Here is a 16,922-nt window from a genome sequence, read left to right as displayed (position 1 = left end):
GTGACAATTTTGAAGACATAAGATGGAAAAGAAGAACAGTGAGGACACCAAGCGTGCATCCTACTAACTCTACTCTTTCTGCTTTGAGGGTTTATTGTTTCAGTTTCCAAATTTTTCTTTCGTCTCTCTTCTTTAAGGAGCAGAGTAGGATTTGTAGGCAAATAAGCACATTCAAATGAAAATTGGACAAAGTAAAGGCAGAACTTCTCCAAATTGCCTCAGGAAGGAGATTTAAGGAATGTCTTTCTATTACTGTGGTATTTGAGTAAAGATGGAATTAAAGGAAGAGTTACTTCAGGAAGATGGGCAACCTAAAAGGAGGGTAAAAAACTAAAGAAGGCAAAGGGATCATCTCAGACAAGAAGCCATGACAAATGTCAGAAAATAGGAATAGTCACAACATTAAGTAAATAAACAGATTATAGAAACTTTTTGCAAGTCCAAGAAAAACCTGATTTTGACGACCCTATGAACACACTGAATAGTGGAAATACAGGGTGAAGTCGTAGTTCTCAAAGGCTTTCATTTGAGGGTGGATCAATATCTCAACAGGGAAGTAAGTTCTGGAGAACCTCCAGTGTCTGTAACACAACTCTGGCTGAAAGCTAAGGACTGAATTGAAAATTGCATCCAGACACACAGATGACATGCTGGCAGTTTAGAAAGAGACAGCAAGTACATCAGAGATTCCTCTCATAGCCAAATGTAAAACTTTGTTGAGGGAGAACTTCCATGATTATGAAGGGCTACCTACCTCCTTTGGCTTCATTAAAAAAAAAAAACCACAAAAAACAACAACAACAAAAAAAAAATCAACAAACCAGACAGCTAACCCTTGCGAAAAACAAGGACAACCTTTCCAAAACATTACAGCATCACATTTTTAGAACAGTAATCTTTAGCTGTTGTGATCGAGTGAAATTTAATTACATTGACTAGGATTACGGCTGCTTATATCACACAGAAATTTCTCTGTAATATGGATTTTAACTTTAGATGCACAAGTATAAAACTGCAAGTTCCTTATTGAAATAGGAAGAGTTATAGCAATACTCAGCCAATGTAAGTGCAGTTAGAACTGCATCTGAAGTCTCAACTTTCCTTCTCTACTAATTGCTAGTGGATGATTCTTCTTATTATTCTTGGCTAGCTGTAATAAATAGTGCTTAGAACAGTGAGCAACAACAGCTTATCATTCAACTAAACATGCAATTTTTTATAGAACAATGTTTAACGTATAATTTGTTCATCATTTCACCATACTTGAGCATGTGCAAGTTGGAAATAAACAGTGTTCCAATCCAAAGCTGTTACCAGAAAGTTATCTAGAAGGTCAGGTTTTAAACAGTTGCCAGCAAATAGAAGTGCACTTTTCTTCCTCACTCTTACAAAACAAGACTAGTAGTAAAACCATACAGCCTCCAACTTAATTAGTGGTTAGAACTCCAGAAATGTCATCAGGTTAGAGAATGAACAGATTAGTAACTTTCATCTAACTTAGTGATCCCTCTTTTTTAAGGTAAAACACAAGAGATTTTAAATTAGTATTAATGACAAGCAATCAGGTGTTGGGAAAAAAAGAAAATGTAATGATAACCTATTTGAAGAGAAACGTTGCCTTTCTTCTGCCTAGCTATACTGCAACACGCACACTATAAAAACAGTCCTTGCAGAAATGCATTATATCGACTATTTCTGTCAAAGCATCCTTCCCGTACCTGGAATCTTGTTCTCTCTGCAGCATAGACTTGGTAGTGAAGCATGGCTTGCAAGACTTTCTTATGACCGTCCGGTACCAAGCAGACAGCCCCTAGGATCTCCAAAACAGCAATCTTGGTCTTGATGTTCTCAGTCCGTAAGCTTTGGGAGATGATGTTGATACTCTCTGGATGAGCCAGGACATGAGCCCGTCCTTGGGAGTTGTTCATCAGTGCCTTGATACACCCTATAACGGATGTGTGTATACGGCTTTCTGAGGTCTCATAGTCCATGCTTTTCAGGAAGTTCAGCAAACAGCTCAGACCATCCAGCTCAATGAATCTCATCACAAACCTGAAAAAATATGCAGGGAAAAGAACAAAACCAAACTAAAGGTAAAGAAAATTTGTTTATTCAAAAGATATTCAACTCTGTGATCCCAGCATATGCAAAAGCTGGGTTTAAATATCTGGAAATTATCCTGTGATCTTAAGAGAAAAAAAAAAAAAAAGAGGAATCAGAGATTCTCTCACTCTTTTTCTGTGACTATCAACTGTAATGACTAGGGAGTTAAGAGTCCACACCTTGAACCCACAATATATGCATAGGAGCGTATAACATGCAAGAGGCATATAAGAGCCTCTGAAGAGGCCTTGGCTGCATTATTTTATTTTGAAAATGTATACTAAACATGCACCACTGCCAATATGCCATAGCAAAATGCACTGTAAAAGCATCATAAATTGAAGAAATATAGAATCATTCAGTTACCAAATTACACATCAAAATCTAAACGTACACTGAAACGTTTATATTGACCATTCTGTTGTTTCTACTACATTCTACCATTAAAGTCACCTTTATTAAGAGTAAAATCATGGAAATTGAAGATAGAAATAATATAGGGAAAATGTCATGAATAAGCTTAAAGAATTAACCAAGGTTACAAGACAAACAAACAAAAAAACCCCACAATACTAGTCTGTTCAGGCATTCTACCAGAACGAGTTACAGAAATTGATGGAGTTAGATAAATCCATTCAAACCGGTCATTTTTGCAATGTTTCATTTAGAATTTGCATACTTTAAAATGGGGGATGCAAAAACGTGAAACAGGCTGCAAATCATTTCTCTAGACTAATTTGTTTACCTCTGCTTCTTCTAGAAGGTGTTTAATGTAGACGTACCTTTTCAGAACGCCTGAGCACACAACCATGTGAATTAAACTTGAATTTTCAGTCCACCAAAAGGTACACCAACAATAGTAATTCCACAACCACCCCATGGTGGTCATGTGGACCTCAAACACATGAAAAATTGTTAACAACTGTAATCCATGTAAGAAATTAAGAGTACTTTATATCTGAAGCTCAGAGCTTTTACCCAACCCCTCTTTCTCCCTAATCAATACTTCAATACTTCCCTAATGTACTACCCTTCTCTTGTAAGATGTTTTTTTCTAATATCCATCAAGTATGGAAGCACCATATTGAAAGTCTTCCAGCATTTCAGTGATCTCTGTTAATGTTTCTGCAACAGCAATACAAAGCTGAGGCATACTTCTTTATTTCTTGGATAAAATGAAATTTACACACATGGTGCACTGGTGGATACACCCCACACCATACAACAACTACATGAGAGTTATACTCGTTCTGCTGATGGATTTGCCAACTTTCAGCTTATTCAGGCCTGCAAACCAGAAACATGGCAAAGACTGGTGCTTTCAGCAAAGCTTCAGTCTGAGGTTTGGATTTTGTTCAAAACTGAATTTCGAAGTGAATATCAGAGTAAGAGCAAGAACACACAGGAACACATGAATAGTAAAAACAAAGTTTACCTGAAATGTGAATGTCTGTAAGATAGACTTCAAAGTTTTGCACAGGTCTGACTGCACATTTTTTGGATGCATCCTCTTGATTACCCTAACAAATCATAGAAGCGAAAGCCCCTATGCCTCCAGGTTACATGGTGGGATCACATATTGTGCACTAGGAGTTTATTAAGTCATTAAAGTTTGTTTCTTAAGTGGTTATAGAAAGATCAATAGTTCAATTTCTGTAATGCTGCTAGCATGCAAAGCACATTCATGGCTAAAATAGACGCTAAGGATAAAATGGGAACCAAAATAAGCACAAACTCAATTTGTTACCAAACAATGTGAAGCCACTGACTTTACTGCACTTCTCTAACCTTGGGCTTCAAAAGTTGAGTGGATCTTTGCCTAGGTGATGGGAGGACCAGTTGAAATTTGCTTTCCTCCTCCTCATTTCTAAAGGTCAGTTCTATGGATTCGCCATACACATGAACCACTCAAACACACACACACATGCACAGAGCCAAAAAAACAGAAACCAGTCATTTTGCTTGTTCTTCGCAGTTTCATGGCTGAGAGAAGACTCAGGATGGATACCTTTCCAAAGACATGGAATCAGAGAATCATTTGAGTTGGAAAGGACCTTCAAAAGTCATCTAGTCCAACTCCCAAAGAAAGAAAACATCCTAAAGAAGCAGCTGAACAAATGGTCTCTAAAGTCAACATTCAGATGAAACGCCTGCTCTTATGACAAGACATACAAGACATTAGAAATTTCATGTATTTTGGCCTTCTTTTTGACTGTGAACAAAATGTGAAATGCACAAAAATCACACTGTCCCAGTTAAATACAATCCCTTACTAAATTCACTGCCAGAGCAATTTTTCCATGCCTTTTTGGATGAGGTCATTCCAAAGACAGAAAGGTGCAAGGAAGTGGTACATGTCACAGACTTTGATTAATGACATAATTTAAAACAATGCCGGCATTTTCCTGTACTCTTCCTAGTTTAGAGAGCACACAGTGAGCTGCATTACTCAATAGGAAGCACAACCAAGTACCTTCGCAGTTCAGCTGACATCAGAAGCAGTAATCAAATGATGATTTTCACCTTCCTTTCCCAAAACATTTAGTCCTCTATTTTCCGGAAAGGACAGAACTCATGCAAGAGGGAGATAAAGGAAGAAATGGTGGCAGCAGTTTCTGGGACAACAGACACTCCTGGAATTAGGATTTGCTCAGTGAGAGTGGGGAGCTATGTGGGTCTGTACAGGAGAGAAAAAGATGTGGGAGTTCAGCTGACAGTCTGAGATCCATAATCCTCATGCTATTTGATATTTGTGTATCTGTATGCCTGTTACACACAGATGTTTAGGATCACACATGCATGTACAGAGGAAAACTCAACTCACACATATAAACTGCCTTCTTCCTCTAAACATACACACGTATGACTAACTGCCATCCTATATGCTCTGTATCCTGCAAAGGAACGTTTTGTTCTAGACTGAAAGGTGTAAAGTTAAGCATGCTAGCCAATGCATTCTGGCTAACACACTCAAAAACTCAAGCGTTAATAAAGTAGGGTGCATTTTAATAGGTGCTAAACAAGCATATTAAAGCCTCATCTCACCTCAGGCTCTCACTTGACCAGTTTAGCACACATTAAAAAGGCACAGCACCTTTTAGCCTTTCAAGTTTTAGAGAGTGTTGATCAGAATGTGTTAGCTAGCTCAAATAACAAACCTTTCATCCAAATGCAGATGAGGCCTAGGAGGTAATGACCCACTGATGGATTCCAAGTGCTGTGGGGAACATCTTCCCTGTGAGACTCAGTCCAGCACAGGAAACACAGAAAGATCATATGCTGTGGGTGTGCAGAGGGCAGGATGTTCCCACCCTGCTATCTGCCAAGGCTGTACTTCCCTAAAGAATCAGGGGACAGACATAATCCTGACAACGACTGGATTGCTGAGAAATTCATCAAAATGGGTTTTGCTTCCTGGAAACATAAATGGTCATCTTCAGTATGAACTGGAATGTAATATGGCTAAATCAAACTAAAATAACAAGAGGTAAATCTGAGTTGAACAGAAGGAGAAAAGTAGACAGCAAAGGGAGTTAGTGCTTATGACTTAGAATAAAGAAAATTTTCCTCTGTGAATCAGACTTTTTTTTCCAGACTTTTTAAAGTTCTTACTTTTTTGCATTTCTGAACCTCCATCTTCAGGTACTAAAAAGAAAAAACAAAGCTCTTTCTGCTTCTGTCCAATAGTTTGTCATCACACTTGTTTATAGTCAATAGCTCTCACAAACCCAAAGGAAAATCTGTTTTCTTACTAGATGCAGATGTGGGGGTTTTGCTCTCTAAGGCTGGGGCTGTTCCTCTGTTCTGGGATATAACCTGGTTTTATAACTTCAGGGCAGCTCCTAAATACCAAAACAAAATGCATCTGCTTAGACTGGGTGAACTAGCTTCCCAGGAGCACTTCTAGCACCTTTTCTCTTAAGAGGAAAGGAACTCGAGTTTGGGAAGGTCTGCTTCAGAGTTTGTTGGTATTAGAACTTGTGCCTTGGAATAGAGGCACAGATGAATGCCATTACTCTGCATTTTCTACTACAATATGCACAGTTCTACAGTAAAATGAAACACAGTCAAACGTACTCATTTTTCTGCTTTTGGCCTAGATTGAAGAATTTAAGCAGAGGATTCCTTTGGTAAGCTATCAGAGCCCCTCCATACCCTACTGTCACAAACAGATTCCAGACAGTCTATTGTATGTGAATTTTGGTATCTATTTTCTTCAGAGATCTGATGAACAGAAGTGGCAAGGAAAATAGGATTTGATGTCCAAATTCAACTAGAAAGACTAGTATTTTGAAGGCTTGGGTATAGTACTGTGTATGAGAGAGATCTGATGGAGCTGAGGGCCTCTCTACTGCAACCTTTCCATCAAGAAGAAATTGGCTTGTTGATCAGTCATTGGCATGCAGCCCATTTGGCAGCTAACGAACTGAGTTGCTGGAAATTAGTTGAGACATAGGACTTAACTTAAAATTTGGCTTGGCTTAACTACTTTTAAAAAAAAGCACCATAACCACTGCCAGTGATTTAGAAGAGAACACTTTATAGGGTAGCTCATAGATGCTTGTACTGAAGCTTGTTAAGGTTATTATAAACAGATGAGGCAACAGCCGTTGTCAAGGGGACCCAGTAGAATCACTATAGGCCTGGTCTGGAAAACCTTGCAAGTTTTGGGCAAAGCACAATTCTCTCTTCTCTTTCACCTTCCTCTCAGGAAGGAGGCTGGGACATCCTATTCAAAATGATGGAGTAAAACAACCAGCAGTGGCCAGCAAAGTGTTTTGGCTGAATGTAGCAGAGATACTTAGGTACTCAGAGATGTTCAGTGATATGAAAAAGCTATTACTTTCACAGGGGAAGCATCATACCAGCTCCATATTAGTGTGACAGTTGCTACATCATGTCTCAGCAGCACAGACTTGTGATTAAAAATAACCGTGAAAATTGGGCACTTGGCAGTTGTCTCAGTGTCCATTTTAACATAAAGTTGAGTTACATTTTACTGTGTTCTGCTTTAGGACAGTGACAGAGACAAGCAAACGGACACTTGTCCCCATATGCCAGTTCTCAGTACAGGTTCTCTGTAATAGAGCTCCAGCTATGAACCTGCCACCACAAACAGTTCTGAGTCACAACACAAGAAATCTGACTGCACATGAATCTCAGAAAGAGCTTCTCTGTGCTGAAGACTTCATTCTACCTTTTGTCTTCTGCTCAGTATCTTGACATTCACACATGAAGGGAGAGACCATAAGGTCTGAAGGCCTCTCTGTATTTGCTTGCTGGCTACAGAAAGGAGATGTTTCAGCACTTTAAAATCCTAGAGCTCCTTCAGTTTCCTTCACATCTATCTATGTACAGTGCAGGAGCAGGCTCAACTCAGCCTAACTGCAGTGCAAATTTTCTTGAGATATGTATTTTTTAGTTATTACTATTATTATTAATTTGGTTTGATTATTTATTTATTTATTTTTTTAATTCCCAAACCCTGTGTGACTGCATTACTGAAGCTCTCTGAAAACACGACTTCAGCATACTGTACTTACAAGCACATTCAGCATTTTGGTCTTAACACACAGACATTCAGATCAAATATTCTCTTAGATTGTATCAGCCATGGTTACTGCTTCAGCAGCACAATTTCCTTCTAAGGGTCAAATACTAAAGGTTCTTATGCTAGTTAGTTTGCAATTGTTCAGAGCACTGATGTCAGAAAAACAAAGATGACCTTACCTTCAAAGACACAGTACACAACAAAATCTCAACATTTCTGCATGCTGCTGTTACACACAGAGCAGGAAGAATGCCAAACCAGGTGAAGTCAGATGGATTAGCTGCTTTGTGCCAAACAGTTCACATTACTACAGATAAGAGGAAGCTGAAATTCAAAGTTCATAGCAGAAGCTAAGATCTTGCCTGTCATAAATCAGATCACATGGGGTGCTCAAGGGGCTATGAAGTTAGTAACTTTGATCTTCATAGTCCTTACCTGCATTTGTATGGATCTGCCACATGTTTTTCACAACAGAATTTTTTATTTTCCTGAAGCTATATGCTTCAACATTAGTATGCCCTTCCAGCTAGACAGGTTCGAAACAGGAACTGTACGGCTCTCTGTGGATTGTCTGAACTATTAGAGAATGCTTGTGTGAGGTGAAACAAAGAGGTTTCTGTCTTTGCCAGTCTTTCTTATTCCACATCTGACCATAGGGAGGCAGTGAATTGCGATGAAAGAAGAACAACATTACCTCATGGGCTGAGTCCGCAGAGCTGTCTTCAAGTCTTCAACTATTTTATTTTTCATTTCTGTTTCTTCTTCATCAAAAGCATACAGAGTCTGCATCTGTTCAGAAAAGGAGATGACAATCAGAAAAGCTTGAGCTGCCTGGAAGCTAAGAGAGGGGCCAGGAATTATGAAAAACAACTATCCCATCAACCCATGGAGAGATGCCTGCCGACCTCTCACCAGGAAAGCAGTGTCTCAGCTACAAAACTGAATCCAGATGAGGCTGCTCATGTGGACTGGCAGCAGCATACTGCTTTGCCACACCAGCTAAACCAGGATTCTCAGATTACTCCCCAAAAATCACACATGCCAGGATGCCCTTAGAAAACTGTACCTAATTTGGAATGGTGATACGTTGTGGTGACCTATGGATATTGGAGGCAAAATATGTACAGAGATGCAAAATCTTATTAGACTGACATAACTGGAGGGATATGGAGGGGAAAAAAAAAGAAAGAAAGAAAGAAAGACAACAAACTTCTGTCTCAAGTTTCAAAGCAGAAAAACTTTTTCTTCAAATGACTACACAGCCTGCAAGTATCCTGGATTACAGTTTGTACATCTAAAAGTTTGACTATTTTTGCCTATCCAAATTATTTCATCTGGTATAAGATCCTGATTTTTGTACACACTTCACCCTTGCTAATTAAGAACATTTCCTGCAAAAAGCAGTAAGGAGTATCATAAAATCTCTGTCCCTGTTTTTTAAGAAGAAAACAGAAGCTTGCAGAGACTAGAGCCTGTATTTTCACATTTTCTTTTTGAGAGCTATCTCTATCATTTTTCCTCCTGGTGCACAGCTTGCAGTCACCTGGAACTGAAGATGCTGTGGATCACTCTAAAGTAAGGTGAGAGATTACGAGAGGAATACACTTAAAATATGACATTCTCAAAATAAAACAACGATAATATGAAATAAAACGGTAAACCAGGAAATCAGGGCTCCAGATCTGCACTCAGCACCACCATAATCTTGCGTATGAATCTTCGTGCGTATGAAGCAAGACTCTTCAGTGCCCATCACATGCACCATTCAAGCCCAGAGCTTCAATGTGTGACTTCACAGAAAGTCAAGACTGAGTATGAAAATTCTTAGCCTATAGTTATGTTTTCTTAGGCTCTTCAATTGTAAAACAGAGAGGATAAATGCCTTTCTTACTGGCAGGATTTCTGGGGGATATCACTCTGGGAGATATCACTCAGTATCTGGAAAGCAGCTTTGAAACCAAATGAATAACCCAATTAAACTAGTATTATCTGTAAAGGTTCAGATATTATATTTCTCTGGGGTGGAATCTGAGTACCTGCAATTATGGTCCATTACAGCAAAATATTTAAGTCTTTATTTTACTATTTAGCTAGCACGAAATAAAACCTTTCTCATTGAAACTCCCTTCAGCCCTCCTACCCCACCACCTCACTTCCCTTGGAAATATTCCCATGTTGCTTGCTTTTGGAAGCCATGTGGTGCCAACACATGTCAGATCCTGAGGGTGGTCATTTGGCTACATGTCATTGCTGTCTTATGCTGAACAGCTGGCATAAGGAGATGTGTTTAACTCTAGGGGTCCTCTCTCTGATCCTCGCTAAAGTCAAATTCACTCAGTAACAGAGCGAGCTATTTCCTGCCTTAATGGAATGACAGAGCGCTACTGATGGAAAATGAGCTGATGATGTTTTATCTTTTGCCAGCATCCCCCAACAGCCAGAAACATAAATTGGAATGCTTAAGCCAAGCTATATATGATTCTCCTCTTTGAAAAATAAACAGAAATCCTGAAAAGGTATTATGGAATCTCAATGGCAGAGTCCTGGGGTGTGATCTGAGGTTTGATTTGTATTTTCTTGGGTGATGGCCCCAAGAAAATCTGGTCACCTTTCCTTTTGTCCATAAATGCTCCTTTGAAAGGCTCCCATTCCTACAACAGCTTAATTTCTGCTCTGAGCCATTGTGAGGTGGGAAGCGAATAGATGTCAGGAAGGTGCTCAACAGTATTTTGTTGAGAGTGAAAAAGGCTCACTTCCAAATGAAACAAACACAAATAATCCTGCCTTTACAACCAAGGGCGATTACAGAAAACCCCTTTTCTAAAGCTGCAGGCAGCCAAGAGCCCTTCATTTCTCACTCCTGTGCATGGCCAGGAACTTAAATACTCATGCCCTCTCTAAAGATAGCTTGGTCATGCATTTACATTAAGAAATAACTTTCTCAGCAGGAGTTATAGAAAATACAACTGTCCCTGGGAGACACAAGGGGAGGGAACTGTCATTATTTGAGGCTGGATTTCATGAGTGTGGCAGACTGATGAATTGCTTTCCTGAACTGCACCCTTGGACTAACATCAGCTGTGCTGAGGATGCAGCTAGCTACCACCAGCTAACCAAATACTCTAGGAAGAGGAAGCAAAACAGATCCAAGTTCTTATCCAGTCCCTAAAATGCAGTACATGAGGCTCTTCTCATATGCATATTTTGCACGTTTGAAGGTTTCCAGTCTAAGTGCATCAGCCAGGAAAGCATGATATCCAGTTATTTGATTTGCCAATAAACAAACAAACAAACAAACAAATAGAACATCTTATTCATGTGGGAAAAAAAAATCAGCCACACAGAATTATACATGTAAAACTTCAAGCAGTCCAAGATTTGAAAAATCTTAGCACAGTGTAAATTCCTTCACCTTCTCCTAATGTTTAATCATTCCTCTGAAAAGGCAAATAGAATAGCAAAAGGACAGTATATGCAAAAAAAAAAGACACATATCACAAAAACAACTAGCAGCAGAAAGGCATTATATGATTGATTTAGTTTCACTCAACCAAATGAAAAGAAAAATGAAGCAAATAGAACAAATTGGGAAAAAACATCCCGGATATTCTGTGATTCATCACTGTAGTCCAAGCTTTTTCTTTAGACCATATCTAAAATCACAACTAACAAAATGCTATCACTTAAAATAAATAAATCAATAAATAAAAATGAAATTAAAGTTTGATAACAAATTACTGTATTGTATGTCTCCTATGACATACATGGACAACATCACCTTAGAAAGTTTCTTTAAAGAAAAGAGGTTAATTGAAATTCAATGTACATCATATTTCTAGCTATGTTAGAGTTGAACCAAGAGAGCAAACTACAAATCATAAACTATGAATAGGCTATGAATAAATGTAATGTAAATAAAAGAACATTCAGGAAAATAATTTTGAAGTGTCACTGAGCCCAGAGGAAAGTTATTATGCACCTGCTAAATTATGCTGGAAGACAAATATTTTTGATATCCTATGAAGCTGTTCTGCCCTGAGCAAATGCTCACTGACTCAAGGGAAAGGGCCATTTCATAGCTGTATTTATTATTGTCAATCTCCATCTCATACTATTAGCTGAGCCATTTCTCCAAAAAAGTGCTGTTTATCTGAAAATCTCTCCCTGGAAATGCAGGCACAGCCAATCTCAAAAAAACAAAGCAGTGCCGTCAGAAGTTTTCCTGCCAGGTACAGTGAAGGCTGCGTTTATCTGTGCTGCCAAGCAGACAGTATCATGGGGTGAGAAGGGCAGGAGGAGCACAGGGATGTGCTTTAATTGTGATATAAACAAGACAGCTACTGAATTTTTAAGAAAACAGGTTCTGTTTGTTGATGAATCAGCAGATAGCAACGACCTTGATAACGGAAATGGCCCCTGATTGGGCCTGCAACATGCCTGCAGTTACCAGCATTATTTATAGCATGTAGGTATCAGAGAACTGGGCAAATTTAGAAGCCCTTCCTTCTAAATATCACTAGCAGTCATCCATTTCTCTCAAGGGCAAATCTAGAAGACCTTCTCGCAAGGACCTTCTTGGCCCTTTCCTCTCAGTCAGAATACAGAATCACAGAATCACCAAGGTTGGAAAAGACCTTCAAGATCATCCAGTCCAACTATCTACCTATCACCAATACAACTCACTAAACCATGGCCGCCAACACAAAATCCAAACGTACACAATCCAAACGTAATACCTGACGGATGGGACATTTCCTCCAAAGGAATTGTGCACTGCAGGTTAGTAAAGATATACAGTTTTATAGTTACACACTCTTGTGAGAATTAGGATCAAAAATTAGTAACATATTAAAAGTCACAGTGACAGAAACAGTTGTGGGAACAAAATCATGCCTAAAATGTACGGCTTTGTGAAGTGGATTAGGATTCTGTGACCTCAAGTCTGCTGTGAAAGTGCTTCCTAACACAGTGGTCTAAGGTTACAAGTAGAGAATGTCAGCCATGTCAGGAATCACCGCGCTGCTCTCAAGCATAATGTGTGAGGGACAGATATGATGAGTAACACTGCAGCACATCTTCTGAGAAAATGATCCCTGAGCCTGGAGGCCTTGGCCTGCTGAAATTCAAAATTCACCAAAAGATACTTAAGGATCTCAGTGGGATAATGTACCATTTTCATTTTATCAGTGGGAAGAACTTTTTTGCCAAGCTAATATATAAAACCGAACCTTGCAATTAAACAAAAGGATACAGAAAAAGATGTGAAAGCTGTATGTACTTACGTACTTAATTCACATGAGATGCAAAGATTAAATTTTATTATGAAAAAAGCAAGAATTAAAACATTTTAAACTAACACTTCTGTGCTTATTGCTGTTTATTTCAATTCCAATATTTCTTGCCACATTTCTAATTAACATATAGCAATACTTGATAGTGCCCAGGAGACACAAACTGAAACAGACTACACAGTGTCAGGAAGCAACATGAAACAGGCTTTCTTCCACTACCTCTGAGTCAATTTCACTTGGATGCACTTAAAAAATAGTAATAAAAAAAAATGCTCACCATCACTAAATTTAGGACTGAAGTTAGAAAGAACCCAAAATAACCATTTGGACATTAGGAATCTCAGAGGTCTAAATAATAATGAAGAGAGCATGTCTTATTGGAGCTGTTTCTCAGCTGTGTTGTTCCAGTTTTCCACTGATACAACTCCTATGAAATCAAGTAAATCAAGCTTCACCTGCCTAAAAGTGAGGCAACTAAGTGGTAAATCAGAAGCAGTGGTTTAACCTCGGTGTATCTTCTTAACACCTCAAGTAGAAGAGTAAATCATGAGGCTGGAAGCTAAGTAAAAGGTTATCAATCATTCAGTGCTGAGCCATGCAAACAACATTACCAGGGATGGTGTTTATTGGTGCTCTTAAAATGTGTTTAAAATTAGAAACTTAAGCCAAAACATAATCTCATTCCATGGAACTGCTCCAGATTTACAGTAGTGACATGCACATACTCACTCCAGATTTAAAGACTAGTCCAAAAGTCTCTGAAATCAGTGGAAAAATTTTCAGTAGATTCAAAAGGACTTGGATCAAATCCTACCAGAAATATTTGGCTCAATATCACTGCAAGGTTTCATACTTTTTTTTTCTCTTAATGGCCCTTGTAGAGCAAATTTGTTCAATCAAGAAATCAAAGCACAGTGCCACGCCAGGCACAAAAGCTTAAACTTTTTTCTTTCTCTAACAACTAGTCTATATTTTTTTTGTTCTTGTCTGCCTCAAGAAAATCTAGCATGAAGGAAGCTCATCTTTTTGGCTATTAATAATTCATTGTAGAAATTACAATTGAATTAACTTTTATCCTCTTACAACTGGTTATCGTAGCTTGTAAAGTCCTGCTTTTTTTTCCTGAGCTAGACCTATCTCCCTAGAGAAATACATTAATATAAAATATCCATTAAGGCACTATTTTTATGAAAACATTTTCTATCTCATATCCATACATGGGCGTATAGAAGGCATAAGAAATCAAGCATATGGGCATAAGTGAAAAAATAAGATGTTAGAAACCTAAGATGTTAGGAACTGACTTCTATCATCAACACTGCACAAATGTTAAAAAAAAAAATAATAATAATAATAAAAAAAGGCTAAGTAGACACTGCACATAAATAAGCAGAGGCAAAAATTGACTACAAAATCAGTAATAGGATCTAATTTCAAAATGTAATTTTCAAAATGATATTCTACCATATCACAAAAGTGACACTACAAGGTGTTCTACTTGTGCTGGCAGACAGATCTACAGGATGTTTCAGAGAAAGACACACATTACTAAGCTACTGAATAAGGACATGGGAAGAAAGTTTACCACAGATAACTTGTTGGCTCACATCTGATGCCTAAGCTATTACAGCCTTATACTACTCTATCAACCTGCTTGCATATAAGTGCATATTGTATTATATGAAGAACTGCCTTTTCTTTAATTTTTCTAATAAACTAATAAACTTAATGCTATTTTGTAGATTAGTTAGAAATTAATTTAAAGCCACTCAACAGAAACAAACTTAAATTTGTTTTCAAATGGTTACTTTTCTGTTTCTTTAAAATCCTTCTGTTCTAAAAAGTAAACAGAGACTTCAGTTGACTTTTACCCATGATATATTATGAATATAGACTGTTATATGAAATATAGCAGTTAAAGGCTGCTCTTCCTACTACTCATGAAGAACCAAATTATTTCACCTTTATTTGGCACAGCCACACACAGGTCTTAACTAAGCAAACTGCAGTTACAAGTACAATTTTGGAAAATGGTACATTCAGTAGTCACTGTTTCAGACTGGCTAGCCCTGCCAAGATCCAAGTACAAGTGTGTGCAGTGCTGAAAGCTAGCTTTACCTTACCACTTCTCTAGATTTTCAGAACAGAGGTCACAACTGAATTACTTTTGTGTTCCATCAACATTCAAGAGCATGAAAATCTCTACAAGACCAGTAAGGTGTACCACAGTTTAAAGCTAGCTGCAAGTTGTTTTTCAATTGCACAGAAATTCAAAAAGGGCACAAAGACAGTTTTGTCCTCTCTTTTCAGATCTAGTGCCAAAGAGCAGAGATCCAAGGATCAGTGCCATACGTTGCTGTAGGCTTCAGAGCTGGTATGTCACTCATTTTAAATCATAAATCTCATTACTCCAGTAGTGAATTTTCATTCCACAACTAACTTCAATGCCTTCAGTTCTATCATGCACTTGGGCTAACATTCCTCCTCTTCAGAGATTTCTTCCAAAAAATCCCCCAAAACAAATCTCTGTGAAAGGAAATCTTCCCTTTCTGAGCAAGAAGAAGGAACTTACTGCTGCCATGGAATTGATGCGGTCAATGTAGTAGTCTGGCCAGCTGGTAGCAAGCTTATTAGGATCTTCTTGTTCCTGAAACAAAAAGTTAAATAAGTTTACACATTGAAGTCTTTGCAGGATAAAGTGTCAATGTAGAACTTCCTGGGATTCTTCAACGTGCTGGTATTTACTTTAGTAGCTCCTCTCCACACTCTTGTGTAACTACCACAAGCCTACATACATTATTACAAATATTTCTGGCAGCTTAATACTAGCACAGTCACCATGGTGTGTCAGAGAAAAAAAGACACTCCTTCAGTGAAGGTTATTACACAAAGAATTACAAAGTTTGACAGAGACTTGGTTATCTTCAATATCTAAGTGGCAAGCCTCAGCCCCTTAAATATATTCACACTATTTCAAATAGAAGGACCACACATTTTTAGATAACAAGTTCATATTTTGTAGTCATATACTGACACATTTTTGAAATTATTCTGCCTCACTAGTGCTGGAGTGATGGGGCAATCAAATTTTTTGGTTCCTTGGCCGTTCAATGGAAATGAGATTTCATTCTAATGGATGCATTTATTTCTACATAGGTGTAATAATCATCAATAAAATAAGAGAATTGGTTTCTAGGATCCTAATTGTCCATTATAAAGAACAAGTAACTTGTATTAAGACTCCTAGTACATGATAAGAGACTGAACTGCTTGACCTACACCAAGGATTTCCAAAGATGGATGAAGACTATATGGATCTCACCAATATTATCTTTAAATGAATGTTTACTCGTACTAGAAAATCTATTCTGTGGAAGAAATATGGAGCAATATTAAATATGCAGTTTTATTAGACTACCTGAGCTTTTCAGAACTGCTTGGTTTAGAGATGAGAAATGACTCTACATGATCCCTGTTAAACCATTTTGAGAAAACACCATTCTATCTGACAAGTTTGTATCAGGTTACCTTCCAACACAGAGAACAAAAATTCCACCCAAATCAAAATCTTGATATTTGGATCTGAAAGCAAAATCGAGGCTGACACTGATATGTTCTTACTCCCTCCTCCCTCCCATGGACTTCCAACACATAGACCAAAGGAGCATCCCCATTCAGGATAACTATCAAACAGCTTTTTCTATATCTAGCAAGGAACTGCAGTACAGACACATTGTAGAAAGAACACAATTCTTTCTTAAGATTACTGATGCATGAAAAATATGGGAGACTATCAAAGTGACAAAGATACCAATTACAACAACAGTCGCTATGCTTCCACTGCTTCACAGTAATAAATGGTGGAATTAAGAACAGGATGAACTTTCTCAAATGGAACAAGAATTTTTGCTGCTTTCCCCTTCTTCCCATTCCCAACCATAGTCAACAGCAGTGTAATGGATCCAAATCCATTCCAA

General features: G+C 38.1%; 1 protein-coding gene across 5 annotated transcripts in view; it reads right to left on the bottom strand.

Annotated features, from left to right (window-relative positions):
* The window catches only part of DAAM2 (dishevelled associated activator of morphogenesis 2), a 189,922-nt gene that overhangs the window by 57,014 nt on the left and 115,986 nt on the right, over positions 1-16,922 (bottom strand). For all 5 annotated transcript variants that reach the window (XM_042830459.1, XM_042830450.1, XM_042830440.1 and 2 more), the window contains 3 exons: positions 15,518-15,592; positions 8,349-8,443; positions 1,719-2,052 (listed from right to left, as the gene is read on the bottom strand). In XM_042830459.1, coding sequence (XP_042686393.1) covers positions 1,719-2,052; positions 8,349-8,443; positions 15,518-15,592 — 504 coding nt within the window. The remainder of the gene's footprint in view (positions 1-1,718; positions 2,053-8,348; positions 8,444-15,517; positions 15,593-16,922) is intronic.

The sequence above is a fragment of the Centrocercus urophasianus genome, unplaced genomic scaffold (genome assembly GCF_019232065.1).
Source record: "Centrocercus urophasianus isolate 14NV4802_14NV808 unplaced genomic scaffold, USGS_Curo_1.0 seq_10, whole genome shotgun sequence".
Classification (NCBI taxonomy): Eukaryota; Metazoa; Chordata; class Aves; order Galliformes; family Phasianidae; genus Centrocercus; species Centrocercus urophasianus.
This window is presented reverse-complemented; position numbering and strand designations above follow the sequence as displayed.